This window comes from Falco biarmicus, chromosome 2 (assembly GCF_023638135.1).
Source record: "Falco biarmicus isolate bFalBia1 chromosome 2, bFalBia1.pri, whole genome shotgun sequence".
Taxonomy (NCBI): domain Eukaryota; kingdom Metazoa; phylum Chordata; class Aves; order Falconiformes; family Falconidae; genus Falco; species Falco biarmicus.
Window position 1 is genome coordinate 1,290,696 of NC_079289.1, and position 22,025 is coordinate 1,312,720.

General features: G+C 59.7%; 2 protein-coding genes across 2 annotated transcripts; both read right to left on the reverse strand.

The window, feature by feature from the left end:
- Window positions 1-6,579: 6,579 nt before the first annotated feature.
- LOC130144271 (uncharacterized) lies at window positions 6,580-12,341 on the reverse strand. Its single transcript, XM_056327686.1, has 6 exons — window positions 12,066-12,341; window positions 11,822-11,932; window positions 11,522-11,740; window positions 11,274-11,431; window positions 10,864-11,141; window positions 6,580-7,193 (listed from the first exon to the last, which is right to left on the reverse strand). Exons 1-6 carry the CDS (start codon window positions 12,339-12,341, stop codon window positions 6,580-6,582), a joined length of 1,656 nt encoding a protein of 551 aa, XP_056183661.1.
- A 6,255-nt stretch (window positions 12,342-18,596) lies between these two features.
- LOC130144273 (PHD finger protein 7-like) lies at window positions 18,597-21,178 on the reverse strand. The gene is given in 10 exon segments (XM_056327690.1): window positions 18,597-18,720; window positions 18,966-19,079; window positions 19,206-19,312; window positions 19,432-19,594; window positions 19,712-19,812; window positions 19,814-19,854; window positions 20,163-20,247; window positions 20,344-20,370; window positions 20,373-20,502; window positions 21,162-21,178. Coding segments are annotated over 10 exon segments (909 nt in total).
- Window positions 21,179-22,025: the final 847 nt, after the last annotated feature.

Here is a 22,025-nt window from a genome sequence, read left to right on the forward strand (position 1 = left end):
ACAACCACCCACAAAACGCCCTCATGCACCTCCATTCACACACACGCACATACCCTGCGCACACCCAACACATAAATACAGTCGCCTCACTACACCTCCTAAACACACCCCAGCATGGCACACAGCCCACGTCCTTCACACCCCAAAACACCCACAGCGTGCACACCCCACGCAAACACCCAGGCTCACCCTCTCAGTCCCCACATACCGCCCCCCCAGCAGACACCTGCACCCCACACAAACACCCTCCCACGCCCACCACTCACGTAACACCCCACGCAGACACCCGTGGGCACCCTCCCACGCCCTGCTCGCACACCCAGACACCCCCACACCCACCGCACCACAGGCACCCCCAACTCCTCACCCCCCCACCCCATGGCACCACGGGCACCCCCACTCCTCACATCCCACTCCCCCCCGCCCATGGCACCACAGGCACCCCCAATTCCTCACCCCCCCCACCCCAACCTATGGCACCACAGACAGCCCTACTCCTCACCCCGCCCACCCGTGGCACCACAGACACTCCCACTCCTCACCCCCCCATGGCACCACAGGCACCTCCCACTCCTCAAACACAACCCCCAACACGCCCACCCATGGCACCAAAGACACCCCCACTCCTCACCCCCCCACCCCATGGCACCACGGGCACCCCCACCCCCAATGGCACCACAGACACCCCCACCCCCACCCCCCTACCACCCCTCACCCATGGCACCACAGACAACCACTCCTCATCCCCCTCCACCCGTGGCACCACAGGCACCCCCCTCCTCACACAGCTCCCCCCCACACGCCTCACACACCCCTACCCCCCACCCCCCCCACCCCCATAGCACCACAGGCACCCTCATTCCTCACACTGGCATGCGGAATTAAACTCCATAACTCGGGGTAAGTTATAAAGCGGGTGTGTTTATTGCAGCGCCAGGTGCAAGGGGGGGTCGCTCCTCCTAACTTGCACACCTAGTTGTACTCACAATGCATATTTATACAGTGAAGTTGGTTAGTTCTGCCCAAAGTCTACAGCTAACTAAATATTGGTTAGTTGCTTCCTCGCTTCAATTTGAAGGTACAGTTCATTTTAACTTTACTGGGCATGCTCCCCGAGCAGGGGTTCACTCTCTTTGGGGGGGCCACTTGAGTAGGAGGTCGGGATCTCCCCCTACCACAACTATTTTAACCTCGTGCCCTCGAGCCTTACAACTTCAGCAGTTTTTCTTTTAGCACTTAGCAAGTCCTTGTCAGAAGGCTACTGATGGACATGCTTGTGGGGCTCCTCTGCGCCTGTACTGACCGTCCCTTCTGAAGCGCTGCACAGGCCGAGCTCCAGACCTTCTCGCAGCTAATGAGGCTCCTGCCTGACTGTTGATAGTTCCTGTCATCTGTGCAACTCCTGTCTGCAGAGTTTTAGGGTTTTCACTCTATTTTCTTGCATCACCCACCTCCTCTGCCCCCTCTGAGTGGCGCCGGGGACAGGGGCTCTGCTCAGCTCATGGCGGCTCCTCTCTGCCACTCCTTCGCCCGCGCTTCGCCCTGGCCCCTCAGGGGGAACAGGCCTCCTCTCCGGGGGCTGCAGGGCAGTCCCCCACCTGCAGCTCCCTCCTTCCCTGCCCTCCGTGCTCGCAGGGCCCTTCCCCACATTTCTTTCCCTCACAGCTCCTTGTCTTCACGCTGTCTCACCCGACCTGAAGCAGGTTTTCCTCAGGGTTCCCCGGCTGAGGGGCTGGGCCAGGCCCTGTGGCGGGCGGCTGCTGGGCGGGACTCGCCTCACAGGATCCCCTCGCAAGATCCCCTCACAGGATCCCATCGCAAGGACTCACCTCGCAGGATCCCCTCGCAGGGACACCTCGCAGGAAGCCCTCGCAGAATCCCCTCGTAGGATCCTCTCACAGGGACTGAAACAGAACAAGGTCTTAAAAAAAAAAGATTAGTCAGGATGAGTTTGGTACAATGCTCTGGGTGATGCTCTGTTTGTGTAGAGAAAGGAATGTACTCTGAATAATTAGAAAAGGTTCCGCTGAATGTACTCTGAATAATTAGAAAAGGTTCCGCTGAATGTACTCTGAATAATTAGAAAAGGTAAGTTGGGCACCATAAGGAGACCATCAAGTCAGGAAATCATTTGTTCAATGATTCAGGAACAGTTCAGGAAACTGAAAGGTCTACGGAGGGTCCCCCGTGGAGAGTCGGCCAAGTCACAACAACCACACAATATGGCTACATGCCGTGCTCACCTCATTAAACAAACAGGTCATATTTATAACTTAAACCGACCGCTCACACGACTTTACACACAGGTGATTGGATAAAAGTCTCTGGCCACGCGGGCGTCCGTGTCGCTGATCGGTGAGCGTGCTGCAGGCGCCGGATCAGAGTGTGCCGGTGAGCGGGTGCTGATCTCGCGGTTCCCAGGGTTTGCTCTGCACCTGGCTTCTTGCTCGTGCATAGCCTGTTTTCCTTCTCCCACTGCTTGTTCCCAGGACAATTTAAAGCTGCTCTGCAGCTTCAACCAACAGGCCTGGGTTGCCCAACCCAGACAATGGTAACATATGTCCTCGGTCCTTTAAAAATCCCTCTACAGGTCTACTCCACCTAGATCCCACCTATTGTGAATGGAATGATTAGGTGTCAAAATCAAATGAGTATGTATGTAAAGATGTTGTGTAACCTCTCACGAAAACTGCATAAGATACCTAATTTTTCACTGAAAATTTTGGAGCTAGTTTGTCCGGTGCAAACCGGCTAGCTCCCCAGCATTGCATGAAATAAATACTTTTGCTGCTTAAAGACAAAATTCGTCTCTGAGCAGTTACTCTGTGCCGTTTTGGCATCAGGACCTCACAGGGACCCCTCACAGGGAGACCACGCAGGATCCCCTCGCAGGGACACCTCGCAGGATCCCCTCACAGGGACACCTCGCAGGATCCCCTCACAGGGACACCTCGCAGGATGCCCTCACAGGGACACCTCGCAGGATGCCCTCACAGGGACAACACACAGGAAGCCCTCGCAGGGTCCCCTCACAGGGATAGCTCACAGGTACCCCTTGCAGGATCGCCTCGGAGGATCCCCTAGCAGGATCCTCTCACAGGATCCCCTTACAGGGACCCCTCACAGGAAGCCCTTGCAGGATCCTCTCGCAGGATCTACTCACAGGGACCCCTCGCAGGAAGCCCTCACAGGATCCCCTCGTAGGATCCCCTCACAGGATCCCTTCGCAAGATCCCCTCACAGGAAGCCCTCGAAGGATCCCCTCACAGGATCCCTTTGCAAGATCCCCTCGCAGGGACACTTCACAGGAAGCCCTCGCAGGATCCCCTCACAGCAATCCCTCACAGAATCCCCTCGCAGGATCCCCTCGCAGGATCCCCTCACAGGGGCACCTCAAAGGAAGCCCTCACAGGGACCACTCGTAGGATCGCTCGCAGGATCCCCTAGCAGGATCCCCTCACAGGATCCCTTTGCAAGATTTCCTCGCAGGGACCCCTCACAGGAAGCCCTCGCAGGAACCCCTTGCAGGAATCCCTCACAGAATCCCCTCGCAGGATCCCCCCACAGGGGCACCTCAAAGGAAGCCCTCACAGGGACCACTCGTAGGATCGCTCGCAGGATCCGCTTGCAGGTACCCCTTGCAAGATCCCCTCGCAGGATCCCCCCACGGGGCCAGAACTTCCTCACTCGGAGGCTTCTTCCTGCATAACTTCTGTGGCATACGAGGCACGGACCTTGCAAGGGTTGTGAGGCAAAGACATTTATTGTTACTTAGTTACAGCTTTTATAATTTATACTCTGTACGTGCGCTGCTAAAAGCTTTATTATTTCTGAAGCTCTACTGTCCATGCACCCAGCCCCTGCTCACTACAGGCGACTCTGCTGTTCCCGCTGTTCCCTTATCCTCTAGAGGTGAGATCACGTTCCCCCTTGTTTCTGTCTCATCCAGGTTTATTCTCATACTCCCTCAAAGTTATTTACATCTTTGCTGCAGGATTAGAGCTGCACATCGTCAAAGCAAGGCCACAGCTGCACATTATCACTGTCAAACACCACACTGTTTTCGTTCCCTACAAAACTGGACAACCGAGATCTTTTCCCCGTCCGTTCCTTCCCCCCCCCCCCCGCTTCCCAAGGCTGCCCCCCTCGATTAGAAGCCCCTTCGTTTGTCGCTTCCAACAGCTTTAGAGAGTCAGCTCGGCCTCAGCGTTGTGCCCCGGTCTCTGTAACGCACAGCTACACACTGCAGCAGAGCGTGGTCATCTGGAGTTCAGAGCAGGCGTGTGCCCTGCCCCGGTCCCTTGTGCGAACCAGCCCCCTGAGCGTGGGTCCCAGGCCAGAGATCCCCTGGGTCCCATCCGCGTTGGGAGCTGACGGCCCCCCAGGACCCCCTGCCCCCAAGAAACCCCCTCCTGGTGGCCTGCCAGCCCTGGGCCCCCTCCAGGCGCCCGTTCCTACGCGTGTCCCTGACCCCGACAGGAGTCCCAGCCCCTCCGCCTCACAGGGACACCTCACAGGATCCCCTCGCAGGGACCCCTCACAGGGACACCTCACAGGGACCCCTCACAGGGACCCCTCGCAGGGACCCCTCACAGGGACCCCTCACAGGGACCCCTCGCAGGGACACCTTGCAGGATGCCCTCACAGGATCCCCTCACAGGATCTCCTCAGAGGGACCCTCACAGGGACCCCTCACAGTAAGCCCTCGCAGGGACACCTCACAGGGACCTCGCATCAGTGGCCGCCCCGTGCCCGGCCCAGAGGCCATGGGCAGACCCTGGAACACCGGAGGGTCCCTCTGACCATCAGGAAACGCTGCTCCCTGCGCGCGTGCCCGAGCCCTGGCAGCAGCTGCCCACTTTATGCGATACTGTAAAGTCAGTCACGGAGAAAAGCTAAGACTGGATTTGAAGTTTAGCCCCTCCGCCTCACGCCCGGTCCCGTATCGGCCTGGAGCCCCCCCCCCCACGTGTCCCCGTACCCTCACAGGGGCGCCCCTTCCCGCGGCTTCACGCCGGCCCCGGTCCTGCTGCAGGGGGCCCCGCGGGTGTCCCCGAACCCGTCGCGGGAGCGCCACCCCCCCCCCCCCCCCCGCCGTTGCCATGCAACGTTCTCCCGGCGTTCCAAGCGGCTAAGGCGAGACTCGGCCCGCGCACAGCGGCCGCTGGGATTTGTAGTCCCCCCCGTCACTCTCGCACCCGCCGCGCGTTCCGCCCCGGCAGCAGCCAATGGTGAGGCGGCGGGGGCGGGCCCTGGTATTTCAACCGCAGCGGCGGCAGCTGGGGCTCAGTGCGCGGCTCGCCGAGCGGCCGTTCCCGCCTCGTTCCGGCGTCGGCGGGGTCTTGGCCGCTCTGCCGCTGGGGCTCCGTGGAGGGCCCCCTGGCCGTCGCTGCCGTGTGCCAGCCCCGCACCGAGCACGGCTGCGAGCCACGTTGGCGCTTTGCCGGAGGAAGACCTGAGCCTACAGCCTGCCCGCAGCCGTGTGCCCGGCTGCTGCGGCCCCTTCCCCGCGCCGTCCCCGGCTGACCGCGGCTTCACCTCCCCAGCCGGTAAGAAAAGCTTCGGGGCGAGTCCCGCTCGGTCCGCGTGGCCAGAGCCCTGCGGCGGCTCCGAGCCGGGGTCCTGCCGCGCCGCGTTCTCACGTCTCGCCCGCCCGCGGCCGATCCTCCGTCTCCGGCCGAGCTCAGCGGTGTCCCTTTCCCGGGAGACGGGGGACCCAGCTGGGGTACGGTGGCTCCTGGGGGTCTTCCTTCAGTTCCCGGCTGCTTGCACGCACACACACTCCGCTTTATCCAGCGGTGTGTGATGGCCGTGCCCCCCCGGGGCTGCTCCTGCTGCCCCTGGAGCCGGTTTAGAACTTTCTCCGCTACCTGCAGGGTACGGGCCCCTCGCTGCCGTGCTTGGGGCAGCGCCATCCTGTGGCCTCAACCAGCCTCGGCCTTCCCAGACGCCCCAGGGGTGGCTCCCGAGGGCCCCCGGCGAGGGCCAGGTGTCCCTCCCTCGGCCGCTCCCTGCCGGCGCTGAGCGGCAGCTGGGGCCCTGGGTGCAGGCAGGGCTGTGGCAGCTGCCGCTCTGGACCGAAGGCAGGGGTCCCGCAGCGCCCCGGGCCGGCTGCTGACTGTGGCATCCGCCGGCGGCGGGTTGCGGCGCTGCTCCGGGGGTGAATCCGCAGCCGCTTGGAGGCGGGGGGGGGAGTTTCTTGGGAGTCAGCCGTGCTGTGGCTGCAGCCAGGTTAGCAGGAGCCGGGGGGGGGGAACGTTGGCAGCGGGGCCCCCAGCACCCTTCCCTGCCGAGCGGCCGGTGCTGCCGCTGCGCTGGGGCCAAGGGCAGGGCTGTGCCAGCCCCGCCAGCCTTCCGTCAGCCGGGGCGCGGGCAGGGCGCGGGCAGCGAGCGCGGCTGAAGCCGCCGCGGCCCTTTCCCCGCGGCTGCCGGGCGGCGTTCCGCGCTGTGCGCCTTTAAGCAGCGCGGCCGTGGCGCCGTGACGTGGGTGGCACAGGGCCAGGGAGGGCAGCCGCCGCCTGCCAGCCCCGCCGAGGAGAAGCACAACAACGTCTGTGCGTGGCCGCCGGCTGCCAGCGCTCATGGCGGATTCAACCCGGCACGCCCCCGGTAAGGCGCCGACGAAGACTTTATCCCGCTCCCTCGTTTGCTTGCGGCGGGGCAGAGGCTCACCGTCTCCCGGTGCGGAGCCGCAGCGTGCGGCTCCCGCCCCGGTGCGCCGTGACCCCTGCGCTGTGACTCCCCGACTCGCATCGGGGCGCGGGCGACCGAGCGGGCTTCGCCACCGTCCGGGCGCTCGGGCTGTGCCCCCCGGGCGCGGGCCCGGCCCTGCCGGGGGGGCAGCAGCGGGTCGCCCGCCCTGCCTGGGTGAGCCGCTGGGCGCTTCCCGCAGCGCGACCCCCCGCCCGGGCTGGCTGGCGGCCGCGTCCCTCCGGCGGGAGCCGCGGGGCTGCGCAGCGCCGTGTTCGGGACCGAGCGGGCGCTGGCGGGGGGCGGCGAAGGACGATACCGCCAGGGCCGCCGCGGCTCGTTCCGCAGGGCCGGGGCTGGGAAGCGCCCGCAGCAGCTGCCGCGCTCGGTGCGGGTGCAGCGGGCTCCCCGCCGCTGCCCCTCTGCTGCGGCCTGGATCCGGGCAGCGCCGGCGGCGCTGGCCGAGCGCTCGGGGCGGCTGGTGTCGGCAGCGACGGGCCGGGCTGTGGCGAGGGCAGGAGCGGGCAGCCTCGCTCATCCCAGCCTCTCGCCGGGCACCGGCGCTCCCGCAGACCGGCGCGGGTAGCGCCCAGCGCGGCGCTGCCGGGGGCGCTCGGCAGGATGCGGCCGTCTCTGGCGGGAGCTGGCGTTCAGGGCGCGCGTTTCGCCAGGGCGGTTCGGGAGGGCTTTGGGGGAGAGGCCCCGGCCCGGGCGTGCTGCCCCCCTGGCTGTGGGGCCGAAGGGGCGCTGCGTGCCGAGAGGCCGTGTGCCACGGCTGTGGGGGAGAGGAACTGGTTTTCAGGCAGATTGCAGGGAGGACCTGTCCTGCCGAGGATCCTGCGCTCCCCAGCCGAGCTGACAGAGGCAGTGGGAGCTCCGTGTCCCCCAGAGCCGTTGTGGCTGTCATGTGCTGGGTGTTCCCAGGAAAAGCTGTGGATCCCAGGCAGGCTCCTGGCCCGTCAGGGTGCAGCACGGGGCAAGGAGCTGAGGAGCACCCTCCCCATCTGGGTGATTTTTGGTGGGGGCCCTGCTTGGCCTCTGCCACTGTTCAGGTCTGTTCCCACCAGCTCCCTTGCCGGGAGGACTACCTCGGTGACACGGGATGGCCAGCATGGAGGTGGAGGTTGCCAGAGAGTGCCTGGCAGCGATCCCCCATCCTGGGAACAGGGGGGGGGCTCATCCCCACCCCCATTCAGTGCAGCAGTGCCTGGGGGCTCCCCCCACCCCTGGCAGGTGGTTCTCCTTAGCACTGGTGTCAGTGGGAAGGGGAGCTGGCAGTGCTCAGATGGCTTGGCTGCTGCCTCACCGGGCTTGTTTTGGGCCTGGTGGCCTTTGCAGGCTCCTTCCAGCCCCTGTGGCTGTGTCCTGGCTGGGGGCAGAGTGGGCAGCCAGCCTGCCCCCTGAGGGGTCCCAGCAGCCGGGTGGTGGGGGAGGAGGGAGCCCTGGTTCCCACCCTGCTGGCATTTTGGGGGCCAGTGGCCATGCAGCTGGGAGGACAGCTGAGCAGCTTTGGGCAGTACCGCGGTGGGAGCTCAGCCCCTTCCTGGGTGGGCAGGGCCAGCTCCAGGCCCCCAGCAGCCTGGGTTCCCTCCTTTTTTTCTGTGGTGATGTCCAAGTGCCAACTCTGAGTGGGACAGACACAGTCCATAACCTTGCAGAGGGCAATGCTGTAGGACACTGAGTGCTGAGCACTGTTTGTATCTTCCTGTACGGCTCCTGTGCCAAAAAAAAGCACCAAACCGGCATGGATGACCCTTCTCTAGAGCACAAAAACATGGGAGTTTTTTCCCTGTTTGTGCTGCTGTAGCTGCCAAGTCATAAAAGCAGCAACACCATCCAGATCCCCTCAGCCCAGGACTGAGTGCTGTCCCCTGTAAGCTCTTCTGTAAGAGCAGGGCTGCCTTATGCCTGCCAGGCTCTTGGCAGCATCCCAGCCTTTGTGGCACAAGCTGCTTTTGCTGGAGGAGTGAGGCAGGTGGGATGTGTGCAGCTTTGTGGTGGGAGTGGAGTGCCGGGGCAGGGTTGTAAGGCAGGTTTATGGCTCCCTGGCCTGGAATTTGTTGTTCCTGTGCACCTGGGATTTCAGCTGCTAAACCCTCCCTTCTGGTATTAATGTGAAGATCACAGCCTGCTTTTCACTTGTGCTTTGCAGCACCGTTGTCTGCATCCAGCAGCAGCTCCGAGGAGCACTTGCCTGGTTTCTCTGACTGTATTATGGCTTTGACCCCACCACAGCTGTGCTTGTGCATGGTCCATCCTGCCAGACCCCAAGTGAGCACAGCTTGTGGCTTTGGGGCTTTTCTGCTTTCCAAAGCAGACAGGGCAGCTTGGGGTTTGCTGTGCCTGGCCCCATGGTGGACCAAGGGGACCCTTCCCCGTTAATCTGGAGCCAAGCATGATGCTGAAAGCCTTGCTGATGGGAGCCAAGACAGCTCTGATGCTGTTGTTGCAACTCTGAGATGGCTGTTGGTCCCCCTGCCAAATGATTTGGAGCAGGCTGGCAGGTGTAGGAGTCTTGCCATCAGCATCTAAAGCTGTCTCCACCCTGGGGTTTTCCCCAGACACACATGGAGCCTCCAGGATCCTTCTTCCCTCTCCTGTTCCCTTATATATCCTGGGCAACAAGAGCCATGACTGAAGCAACACCCATGCTGAGCACCAGTGCTGGCAGCCTGGCTCTTCCCTCTCCTGCTGCAAAGGTTTTCTAAGCAGCGGCTCCTCACCAGCTTGGAAGAAGGAAACGCATCCCCCGCTGTGCTGTTGGCAGGGTTCAGGTGATATAAAAAGATGGTAACTGGTCCTTTCTTGCCACCTTCTGCAGAGGCTCAGATCACCGTGATGCAGCAGCGGATTGATCACTTAGTTCTGCTCAACAAGAGGCAAGCTGCAGACCAGCTGGAGCCAAAGGAAATGGAGGAGCTGAGGGAGAGGAATGAGAGGTAATCCAGGACGTCTGCTCCCTCCTGCTAGGCAGGTCCTTGTCACTCCCATGTCCCCAGGGTCTGTGTTTGTCTCTTTCCCCAGCAGTGCAGTAAATGGGTGAGGGCAAACCTTCCTCTTGTTCTCTGCCGCCTCTGCAGCTGCACCCTGGAGAGGAGATGGCTTTGGCAGCTGCAGAATCACAGAAGGGTTTAGGTTGGAATGGACCTCACAGACCAGCCAGTCCCACCCCCAGCCCAGGCTGCTCCCAGCCCTGTCCAGCCTGGCCTTGAGCCCTGCCAGGGATGGGGCACCCACAGCTGCTCTGGGCAGCCTGGGCCAGCGCCTCGCCGCCCTCACGGGGAAGGGTTTCTTCCTCATGTCCAACCTAAATCTCCCCTCTCTCAGCTTCAAGCCATTCCCCCCTGTCCCACCACTCCCTGCCCTTGCCCAAAGCCCCTCCCCAGCTTTCCTGTCGGCCCCTCCAGGCACTGGCAGCTGCTCTAAGGTCTCCCCGCAGCCTTCTCCTCCCCAGGCTGCACAGCCCCAGCTCTCCCAGCCTGTCCCCACAGCAGAGGGGCTCCAGCCCTCTGACCAGCTCCGTGGCCTCCGACGGGCCCGCTCCAACAGGTCCGTGTCCTTCTGATGCTGAGGACCCCCGAGCTGGACGCAGCGCTGTGGGGGGGTCTCAGCAGAGGGGCAGAGCCCCCTCCCTCGCCCTGCTGGCCACACAGGGTGAGGGACATGCAGGGACATGCTGAGTCTCTCATCCCCCAGCACCCCCAAGCCCTTGGCAGGGCTGCTCTCCATCCTTTCATCCCCCAGCCTGCATTGACATGAGGGCTTGCCCCCCCACCCCAACACCCAGGCACCAAAGCCCGTAGCCCATCCCAGAGCCGCCCTTGCCCGGGGCTGGAGCACCCCTGGGGTGCTGTGCCCTGCAGCTGCTTGGCTGCTGCCCCACGGGGTGAGAGGCAGAGGGGAGGAAGCGGATAAAAGGCTGCACCTCCTGGGACCCCCTGTCCTCTCGCACTGCCCACTCAGCTGCCACGCCACGGGTTCTGAAGGGCTGAGCGGTCCTCGGCACAAGGGCACGTAGGGGGCACAAAGAGCCCCACAGCAGCTCAGGCTTCCTCGGGGTGGCCAGGCGATGGCTGCAGCCCCAGCCAACTGCAAGAGCATTGGAAGTAAGCTCCCCCAAGCCACCCCCTGTCTTTCCCTCCAGTCCCCAGTGAGCCCTGGGCTGCAGGGCACAGCAAACCATATCTCTTTCTGCAGGGGATCCCTGTCCTGCCCCACACCCAGGGGACCCACCACTCACTGTCAAGGTCGGTGGGGTCTTGTCCCCGGAGTGAAGCGAGAGGTCACCCAGGGAGTGGGCACTGGTCCCCAGGTGGAGTTGCCTGTGGCTGTGGCGAGGAGCGAAGTGGAGGCTCTCCAGGGATTCTGCCTTGCGGGGCAGCTGCTTGGATGCCAGTGACTCTTCATTGCCTGGTGGCACCGAGGCCTCCAGCTGTGGGCAGCCAGCCTTCCTGCAGATGGGGCATGACAGCAGCACGGACAGGCTTACCAAGCCCTCGGGGAACAGCAAGAACTGGGGACACTGGGGGTTTTAGCAACGCTGGCAGCAGGACGACCTCTGCTGAGCTGCAGTGTGCTGGTACCTGGTGGCATTAAGTGGCTGTGCTTCACCAACGCCGAGGTCAAGGCTGTCAGTGCTGAGATCAGCAGGGTTCTGGCAGAAAGTCTCCTGGCCCTTCAGCGTGTCTGCTGCCCCCTGGAACTTGCCAAGCTCCTGTAGCTGCTGATTGGCAAGCTCCACCTGGATGGGAAGGAAGGGATGGATCCTCAGAGAGCCAGCAACAAAGGGGAGAAGGAGGAAGGGTGTGGAGTCCTGCTGTGCTGTGCCCACCTGAGCCTCCAGACTGCAGACCTGGCTGGTGAGGTTCTGGCAGCTCAGTTCTGACTCCCTGACCTGCAGGATGCTCTGCTCCAGCTCCTTGGCCAACCTCTCTGACTCCATCCGCAGCTCCGCATTCTCTTTCTGCAGTTGCTCCATGGCCTTCAGCTTCTCTGCCAGATCCTGGTTCTGCTGCTTCTCTGCATCATAGCACATTTTTGCTTTCTCCATCTAGGATGTCAAGGAGAGAAAACCCATCAAGCTTCCTCATGGGGCACGGGGGCAGCAGGGCCATGCCAGCCCCTGCCATACCTGCTCTTTGTAGTGCTTGGCTGCCTGTTCCTTCTGGGTGAGCTGTGCCTGAAGCTCTGCCACCTTCTCCTGCTGGCGGGTGGCCTCTGCCCGCAGTTCCCCTTCCAGCACCTGTGGGCAGGGAAGAAATTGCCTTAGAGGCACCCCACACCCCTGCCTCCCCCAGCTGAAGCCCCTGGAGAGCCACCAACAGCTCGAGGGCTGGCCAAGAGCTCAGCCCTGCAGGATTTTGGCCCCTGTTTACCTTAACTCTCTGCTCCTGGGTTTGGACAGCCTTCTCGTGCTGGGTCAGCTTTTCATTCAGCTCCTCCACCTGAAAGTATGGGTCGGTCAGACCAGCTCCAGGCACAAGACTCCCATCTACAATCTTCCAGTGGAGGAGCATGTCCCTCCCCTCCAGCTCCGGGAGCAGGACACCGGAGGTTTCCTGCCCCGGGCGGCTGTTCAGCCGTACCTTCACGGAGCAAGCTCCCAGTACTTCAGGTACCACACTTGAGGCAGGCAAACACAGCTGCTCCATGTTAGTCTTTGCAGGGAGGAGGCTTGCACTACCCAAGCGTAAGGACAGTGAGACTCTTCTCAACATACTGTCAACGATGGCAATTCTGTCCGCACCTCCTCTGCCCCCAAAGCTTCTGTCACTGATTGCAGCGACCCTCACAACACGGGACCAAGCACGGGAACAGGACAACTCGGACAATGATTCCATTGACACTGATAAACCTTTTGATCCAGGTCCTATAGATCTGGAAAAGGAGCTAGACCTTTCCCCCACCCTCCTCGTCTCTCCCGATGCATTGATTGTATTTTTGGGGAGGGTGAAAGGGGGTCTGAGGGATTGGTGGCAGGAATGCAAGTGGGAAACCCTTAAGTGAGGGGGTTTGGGCCTTGATTGAAAACCTTAATTGGGGAATTGCTGTTAATTCTATTACGTATACCTTGTTTTTTACAGTGCTTATGAAAACTAATGACTTGTTTGGTTTCAAAGGTTCTTTTTGTGCAACAGGAAGGGGGAGACACAGGAGCGGGCTGGAAATTAGGATTGTGCGTGGCAATCAGCTGAGGGGAATGTGCTCGAGCTTGTAGGTCACTAACCCTGGGAGGACAAGGAGTGTGAATAGACACAACAATTAACATGATGAGTCATGCTGAGAGAGGATAGGGGAGTGGGGGACGGATGGCGCCAAGGAGAGGTAACACCTTGCTGTTAATTGATGGCAGTTAACCACCAATCGGGGATTGCCTGGTATGCAAGGCTTAGCTTCAAGAACCAATCTGTTTAAAACGCGCAGCTTCTGAAAGTATAAACTTGTGCTTCTGTACAATAAATTGACATTTGCTTGCATCAAGCTGCGTCCTGTCTCCATCGCAGCATACAAGGAGTCATGTTGTTTCTGCTAGGTATTGAAAAAGCAAATTTAATGCAAGAGCCCGTCTTAGCTTTTGGGGTTTAATTTTGAAGGAAAGCATGATTATCCATGAGTATTTATCAGCTTCACATAAAGGAATACTGAAAAAAACAATTTTTTAAATCAATTACCAAAATGTCCCAGTTTCACGGGATCATCGTTGGGGAAGGCATGTCTGACTGCGGGGCTCCCATTCCCTCCATTACATCATTTACTTGTCTTAAATCTTTTAACAAATGCCATTTGCCTGATTTCTTTTTTTTTAATCACAAACACAGGGGTATTCCAAGGACTGTAGGAAGGTTCTAGGTGTCCTTGTGCTAATTGTTCTTTAACTAATTGTTGGAGGGCTACACATTTTTCCTCAGGAAGGGGCCACTGTTCCACCCAAACAGGGGTATCTGCCAGCCAAGTCAAAGGCAGGGTAGGTCTTCGTATGCCCTCCATCGCAGTGGCCCTATTAAAAATCCTTCTGGGTACCAATAACAACTTCCCCACTGTCCGCAAACATCCCGTCCCCACAAATTCATAGGGACATCAAGCACATAGGGATGGATTGTTGCTGTCTGGCCTTCAGGGTTTTGAACTTGTACCATATACTGACCTTGGACACTGTGTCACACCACCCACTCCCACCAATATGGAACCTGCTGAGCAGACAGGCCAAGTGTGAGGCCAGATGTGCACAGATGTAACAGTCGCATCTGCTCCCATGTCAATCATTCTGGGCACCCATGTTGCAGGAGGAGTCCCTTTGGCAAAGGTGATTTTACAGGTTAGAATTGGTTGAGCATTTTGTATGCTCTTGAGTCCAGACAATTTGTGGTGTTCCTGTCAAACCGAACCCTTCTTTGCCCCAGACTTTGTCATGGGCGTAATTAAGTTGTGCCTGGAAAGGAATTAATTGTGCGGTCCAGTTACCTTCAGGAATTGACATGGGGGGGTGGGGGTCCACACCATTGCTTGAATCTGACCCATGTAATCGGCATCAATGACTCCTGGTGAGACAAACCACCCTTGTAATGTTGCACTAGAACATCCAAGCAACAGCGCACTCATTTTATTGCCGATGGGTCCCACAGCATTCGGTACTTTATCATCCTCTATTGTGAGCAGCTGCTGTGGTAACATCTATCCGGCGCTCCCTGAAGTTCGGGCTGTGACTTGGCTGCATAAGCCTGGAATTGTTGTGGAGGATTCATTTGTATCGTCACACGGTTCCTCCCCACGTTCCTCCTCCCGTTTCCCTGCTTTCTGTTGCCACCTACAAGTAACTGTCCTTGAGCGTTAAATTTAGATCTACAGTATTTTGTAAAATGCCCTGGTTTCTTACATCGACTGTATACCAAACAGTATATCCATTCATTCTATTAAAGTGGGATTACAATGCACCATGCCTGCAATCACCTTTCTACAATCCTCATTCACATTGTCCTTAGCTAATTGAAGTAACAATGCTTCCTTGGCTGACCCATTCTGTATTTGCTCGTCCAAGGCGTCTCTCAACCTATCCAGGAATGACACGTATCCCTCATTTGGGCCTTGTTTTATCGTGGTCCATGACGGTTGTGGAGTGCCATGATCCGGAACTTGCAATAAAGCTTGGAGAGCTAATTCTTTTCCCTGCTGCAGGGGATGTAAGTGAGCTTGTAACTGAGGAGACTTAACTGGAGCCTCCCCCATCAATTGTGGAATCCCTGCCCCAAAACGTGGATTGTCCTGGGGGTATTCTAAATTCATCAGTGATTGCTCATTTGCCAAGCGCCTCCAATTTGACTCAAACATTAACATTTGCATAGGGGTCAATATAATTTGCACAACTGAACAGCAATCATGAGCAGTAAGCTCTGCTGTGAAAATACTATGTAACAATGATTGAACATAAGGTGGGCCTATTCCATGCTGTATATGAGTTGATCTTAACTCTATCACTCCCCAGTTGAAAGGTTCGCACTCGGGGGGAGCTTTACCATCCTTTCGAAGCACTGGGCAGGCTAACACCCTGCCCCCATGGTGGTTGCAGCATCGATATCCCCTTCCGCAAGTGCTTGCTCCTGCATCTTTTTCCAGAACCACAGAAGAATCTGTGTTCCCGGACAGGGTGGTCCAGATGTGGCCAGAGGTGGGTCGCTTTACGGCAGCATTGGTCTCAGACAGAGCATGGGTTAGCGCTTGGGGAAACAATGCTGGAAAAGTCCCATTTCTCTGCCCAGCTTAGTTTGCCCCCACAGTCTCAGCCTGAGCTGCCCAGGGACCCTGCAGAGGCCTCGTGGCTGTGACCGGGGTGGGCTGGGGGCTCCCTGAGCATCCCCCAGAGCAGGGAGAGCCTGGCTGGGCAGGAGCTCTCAGCAGCCAGGGTCTGGCAGCCGTCTCCCCTTGCCGAGACCCACTGTGGTGTGTCAGCCCCGCAGCGGGCACGGCTGCGAGCCGCATGGGCGCTTTGCCGGCTGAAGGCCTGAGCCTGCGCGGCCTCAGCTTTGTGCCCTGGTTTCTGTAACTTACAGCCACACGCTACAGCAAAGCGTGGTCATCTTGTCCCTTTGCTCAGCCAGCAACCCCCCCTTGACAGAACAGTGCGCCACAAATGTGTATAGAGCCCTATCTATGTGGTGGCATCATTCAACACCACCCCATGCCCTTTTATTTTTTTTTCTCTGGAGGCTTTGAATCTCTTCAAAATCAAAAGCCTCATTTAGATCAGATAACTATAATACTTGCTCGCGTTGCAACATAGATTTCCGGGGAGGTTCCATCTGATACAGCTACATGTTGTCAACAAAACTACGACAGCGATACCTATAACAAGGACAGTCTGTAAGGGATTCGCTAGCCGTCCGGTTGTTGACCGCCCGCCCAACTCTTGAGGCAGCCCTTTGCATCTCATCCAGTTGTTTCTGGAGATCCTCAGTAGCATTTGGGACATGTAAGCAACAGTGCCCAGCATCTAGTTTTACGTACCCGCATACTCCATGTGCTTCAGCTAGTAATAAAGCTAACACCAGCCAATTCTGTAAAACACTTTTTCTATTTGCTTCTACTTGTTCACCCATCAGTTTGAATCCCTTTTCAGTTGCTTTAGATAGTGCAACCGAGGGCAATCAGCTCGGCTTCCCGAGCAGAGACCTTTGCGGGCAAAGCTTGTGATTCTGTTAACCTCGTCGATGGCAGTTCCAGCGCACCCAGGCAATCGTTATCCCTCTTGGGGACAGCTGCTGCCGTCAGCATACAGCTCCCAGCCTGCTTCTTGAGATCTGGGGGCTGGAGCAGACTTCCTCAATGGTCCGGGGCCAGCCGACGTCCTCCTTTTTGTTTCAGTACCGTCATGACCAAGTGTGGTACCTAGGCGGTAACCTTCTGCCCCACGGGAACTTAGGGGCCTCGTGAATCAGCAGCCCAGTTGCTGCTGCTGCTTGAAGGCATCCAGGCCATCCTGAGCTCAGCTCATCCAGCTGTTGGGAGAAGTAAGCTACAGCGTGCCACTGGGGCCCTAAAAACTTGTACCACTACTCCTAAGGCCGTACTTTCTCTCTCCTGGGTGAAAAGATCAAAGGTCTTTATTAAAAGCATGGGTAATGCCGGCACGGGGGCCTCCGTCAGAGCTCGCTCCAGGCGCTTGGAAAGCAGCGTTACCCCTTCTGTCCAGTCAACGCAGCCACTGCAGGAAGCTTTCAGTAGCTCATACAGCGGCTTCACAACGAATCCGTAATTGGCTCTCCGAAGCCGACACCATGCCGCCATTCTGCCAGATGCTGGTACGGAAGCTGCACAGGGCTACTTGTGCCCGGCCCATGTCCGCATCTTGGTCTTTGTCCCCATCCGCAGCCTTGTCCGTGTGCGCACCTTCCCCCGGCAGCTCGGCTCTAAGGCCCTGGGGCCACACTCTGGTCCCCAGCAGCCCTGGCACCCCCCTGGCTGGGGCTGCTCCTCTTCCCTGGTGAGCAGGGGGGAAGGAACCCTGGGGAGGGCCCCAGCACAGGCCGCCCCTCCCACACTTGGCCATCAGCACTTGCAGAAACGTTTGGTACCCCATGGCCATCACGAGGGTGTCCTGGACGATGCGCATGAGCTCTTCAGCGAGGTTATGCGTGACCGTGGCCGAGGGGCTGCAGGGGGTGGCTCCACATCGACGGGGCTCTGCGGCCTGTCCCTGCCATCCGTGGGGAACTCCTTGTGCTTTGGCCCCTCTGGCAGCTCCAGTGGGATGGCCTGGCCAAGGGTGAGCCCCGGCTTCCCCACCAGCACCCAGGTGCTCTGGGGGACCGGGCAAGTCCCATGCGCGTTACTCTGCCATCGCACCAGGCCAGGGCTCCGGGACACAGCAGAGGGAGCCCAGGGAAGAGGAGCCGCTGCATGACGGGGATGGCAGCAGGGCCTGCAGGGACTGGTGCTCCCTCCTCAGAGCATCTGCACTTGCCCGGCACTGGAGGACTGTGGCATACGAGGCACGGACCTTGCAAGGGTTTGTGAGGCAAAGACATTTATTGTTACTTAGTTACAGCTTTTATAATTTATACTCTGTACGTGCGCTGCTAAAAGCTTTATTATTTCTGAAGCTCTACTGTCCATAGCACCCAGCCCCTGCTCACTACAGGCGACTCTGCTGTTCCCGCTGTTCCCTTATCTTCTAGAGGTGAGATCATGTTCCCCCTTGTTTCTGTCTCATCCAGGTTTATTCTCATACTCCCTCAAAGTTATTTACATCTTTGCTGCAGGATCAGAGCTGCACATCGTCAAAGCAAGGCCACAGCTGCACATTATCACTGTCAAACACCGCACTGTCTCCGTTCTCTAAAGAGGATGGGGAAGAGCGAAGGCTCTTGCCCTGCAGTGCTCATGCACATCAGCAAGCCCATAGGGCAAAGTTCCAGCTTCTGCAAGTGAGGATCAGCACGTTCCCTGCACAGCAACTGGGAGGGTAGTTGTGTGTCGGGTTGTCCTTCGAGGAGCCTGGCCTCTTCTTCCTCAGCCAAAGCGCCAGGGGTCACAGAACCACACCATGGTCAGGCTGGAGGGGACCTCTGGAGATGGTCTAGTCCAACCCCCGGCAAAAGCAGGCCCTCCTGGAGCAGGCTGCACAGAATTGTGCCCAGGTGGTGCTGGCACGTCTGCAGAGGAGGGGGCTCCACAGCCTCTGGGCAGCCTGTGCCAGTGATCTTACTGGGAGCGCTGTGCCAGGGTCCCTGCGCCAGGGGACAAGAGTCTGGTCCGGCTGCAATGTCGGGCACTGCAGGGGGCAGGGAGATGATGAGCACAACAAGCCCCTGCCACGCTCCCTCCCTCCACGCGTCACAGCGCCTGTCCCAAGTCCCCAGTGGCTGTGGGAGCCACCACGCCCTGGGCACCCTGTCCCCCCCGCTGCCCCCCCCTCACCGCTGTGCGTGCCGCTGCAAGTCCCTGCACTCCCAGGACTCGGTGGCATCTTCCAGGGCGGAGCAGCACTGGTGGGTCCCACGGGAGCCACAGGAGCTGCAGACCAGGACTCTCCAGGGTCTGGGGAGAGCAACGGTACCCACTGCCACCAAAGGTCCCCCGAGCTGTGGGCCGACAGCCCCCGGCACTGTGCCGAGCCCAGCTCTCCCCTGCTCCCGTCCTGGCAGCCGGGGCTGAGCTGCCAGAACGCACCCTGCGCCATGCCTGGCTCAGCATCCCAGGGAACCTCCACCCCTGCCCGTCAGAGGAGACGAAGGCATCGTGTCCTCACTGGGGCTGCGGGGTCCGGGGCCACCAGCACTCACCCCGCCTGCTCTGCCTGGTCGCGGCCCAGAGGGCACAGGCACCTGTCGGCGTCGCAGGAGCTCTGCCAGAGCACCAAGTCGAGGAGAGAGCCCTCCTCCTCCCAGGCAGCATCCCTGTGGGAAGAGGGGAGCACTCAGCACCGGGGACATGGGGGACACCCCGTCGGCACCCAGGAGGGCCCAGTGGGGATCAGCTGGGGTATTGCAGAGGGCAAGGGAGGCAGCGGGGAGGGTACTGACCTGTCGGGGATTTTGATGCCCAAGCGGAACATCTCTGCCTGGAAGGCTGTCATGTCCCGGCACAGAGGGCTCCGAAAGTGGTGCAGGCCCGAGCGCAGCGCCTGGCCCTAGGGCAGAGGGTGGCATCGGCATCAGCAGTGGCGGGAGGGACCCGTTCGCTCCCCGGAGCTGGGTGAGGGGGTGACCACCAGGCTGACCATGTCAGGGACCGGGTGATGGCGCCTACCTGGATGCAGCGGCGGTGGAACCAGGCGCTGGCGCGGCTGGGGCAGACCATGGTGGTATAACAGGGCCGCCCCGCCACCTCGTCCCGGCAGATTAGGCAGAGGGTCTGGTCCCGCTGCGTCGCCCTCACTCGCTGCACCGGCCGGTGCCTCCAGCAGAAGGACCTCCGGGATGGAGGTGGCAGTTCAGCCCCAGCCCTCTTCCTCCTCTTCCTCCCCTCCTTCTCCTTCTCCTCCTCCTGCACAGCCCCACAGCAGGCCCAGCGGGGCAGCCACACTCACCTGTACTCCCCGAAGAACTGGGAGACGCAGCCCCGCTCGCTGCCACAGGGCAAGTGGAACGTCCAGCGGCAGCGCCAGCCGCGGCAGGAGATGGAGGCGCCCCGGCAGCCGGCAGATGCAGCACCTCTGGGAACGGCACGGAGGTGGATGGCGTCAGCACCACATGCCCCTGGGGATCCCGGTTTGCCCTCACCATGAAGACCCGTGCTATGTTTTTGGGGGGCCACCAGGCCAAGGACACCGGGCCACTGATAAAGCAACCGCTCCTCTCCAAGTCCCCAACTCCCACAGAAATGGGTCATTTGAATCACGGAGGACCTGGCGGTTGCTTGCAGCCGGCTGCCAGAGCATCCCTAGGGGTTGCCGGCCCGTGCAGCGCGGCACGTGGGGCATGGGAACAGCGCTGGGGGCACGTGGCCCCAAGCCTCATCTTCTGTGCTGTCCGTTTCATCACCCGCCTGACGTCGCGGAGACTTGAGAAAGCCGTAGAAGCCATGTTGATCGGCCCCTCTCTGTCTGAGCCTGCTGGCGTGGAACTGCAAGAGGGGAACAGAGGGCATGTGCCAGGGGCTGCCGGCGATGCGGGGCTGGGAACTGGGGGCCGTTGGGGGTGTCGAGCCCCAGGGACTCACCACGCAGTTCTCGTGGACACAGAGTTCATGCTTTGGCGCAGCTCCCCAGCGATGTCCGGGTCGCAGTCTGGTGGAGACGACGCCACTGCTGGCCCCGCCGCGTCCGCTTCTACAAGCCCCCGTGGTGGCAGTGTTAGTGAAGAAGAGCAATGGGTTCCCCTGCCAGTGAGCGGCTGGGGGGTGCAGGGCTGGGAGCCTCCCGCAGTGCCCCCCCATCTGGAATGTTAAATATTTCCTCTGCCCCGGTGCTGTGACTTATCCATCCATCTATCTCCGCAGGTGGGAGTGTGACACCGTCAGTGCCCGACCCCAGTGGGGACGGGCTGGCACTCGGGCACTGCTGGCACCCACAAAATGGGGGGGTGGTCGTGTCTGGCACCCCAGTGGTTGCGCTGCCTTCGGAGGACCGGGCTGGGCTGGAGAAAGGGGCTGGCAGGAACCTCACTGGGTGCAGCAAGTGCCGAGTCCTGCCCCTGGGGAGGAACAAGCCCCGGCACCAGCACAGGCTGCGGACGCCCGGCTGGAAAGCAGCTTGGCAGAGAGGGGCCTGGTGGGCACCTCAACCAGCTGCCCATTGAGCAGGGGACCCGGACCCCTTGGAAAGGTGGGATCCGGTTTATCGAGACCCCACGGTGAGCCCATATACCACAAATTTAACGTCCCATTGTCCCCAGGTTGGCCTGTTCAGATTCGTAGCAAATGGGGTATGGGCTTGGTCCCTTCCATATTGTTTTGTCCAATGCATGTAACAGAGTTGATACACGGGAGATAAATCCTCGAGCCCATGAGAACACTCCCCTAAGGAACTGTTCACAAACAATGAGCTGTGAAACATGGTCGTGGGACCCAGTGGAAGGAAACCTGGTGTGTCCCAGAGCTTCAAACCCATATTTGCCATATGTGTACTTGTTGGGGTTTTCCTGCACCAGGGTTTAAACCTGGAGATCCCACATGTTATGGAAAAACTACCCATTGAGAAACAGCGTTGAAGTGTAGAGTTTTGCCTACCCATGAAGCACAGTGGAATTTTGTGTGGGAAGGAAAAGAAAAAACCTACGACCCATCGGCACCCTCCACCGCTCAATATCCAGCCCCTCGGGTCCTTTCTGGAGACGTCCTCGCACCTGCGTGTGCACGGAACAGCGTGTTTACGCGGTGCCATCAGTACCCCAACCACGTGCCCCTCTAGAACATTGGCCTCTGCTGACGCCAGGGATAGCCGGGGGAAACGGGATGGTCATACCCCTCGGGCTGCACCCGAGTGGGTAAGAGGGGTGCGAGCACGCGATTATTATGCCTGGGGAACACAAGTGGCCCTGGCATCCAGGGCCCGTTTCGGCCCTGGTGAGCTTCTGGGTAGAGAAGCCCACACTGAGCTGGAGATGCGGTGAGGTCAGGGGAGACCCCCAGATCCTGCCCCTGCCCCTCAGCCATGCCCGGGCTCTTCACAGTGGTGCTGACATGTGGAATGTTTAATCCATAACTCGGGGTAAGTTATAAAGCAGGTGTGTTTATTGCAGCGCCAGGTGCAAGGGGGGGTCGCTCCTCCTAACTTGCACACCTAGTTGTACTCACAATGCATATTTATATAGTGAAGTTGGTTAGTTCTGCCCAAAGTCTACAGCTAACTAAATATTGGTTAGTTGCTTCCTCGCTTCAATTTGAAGGTACAGTTCATTTTA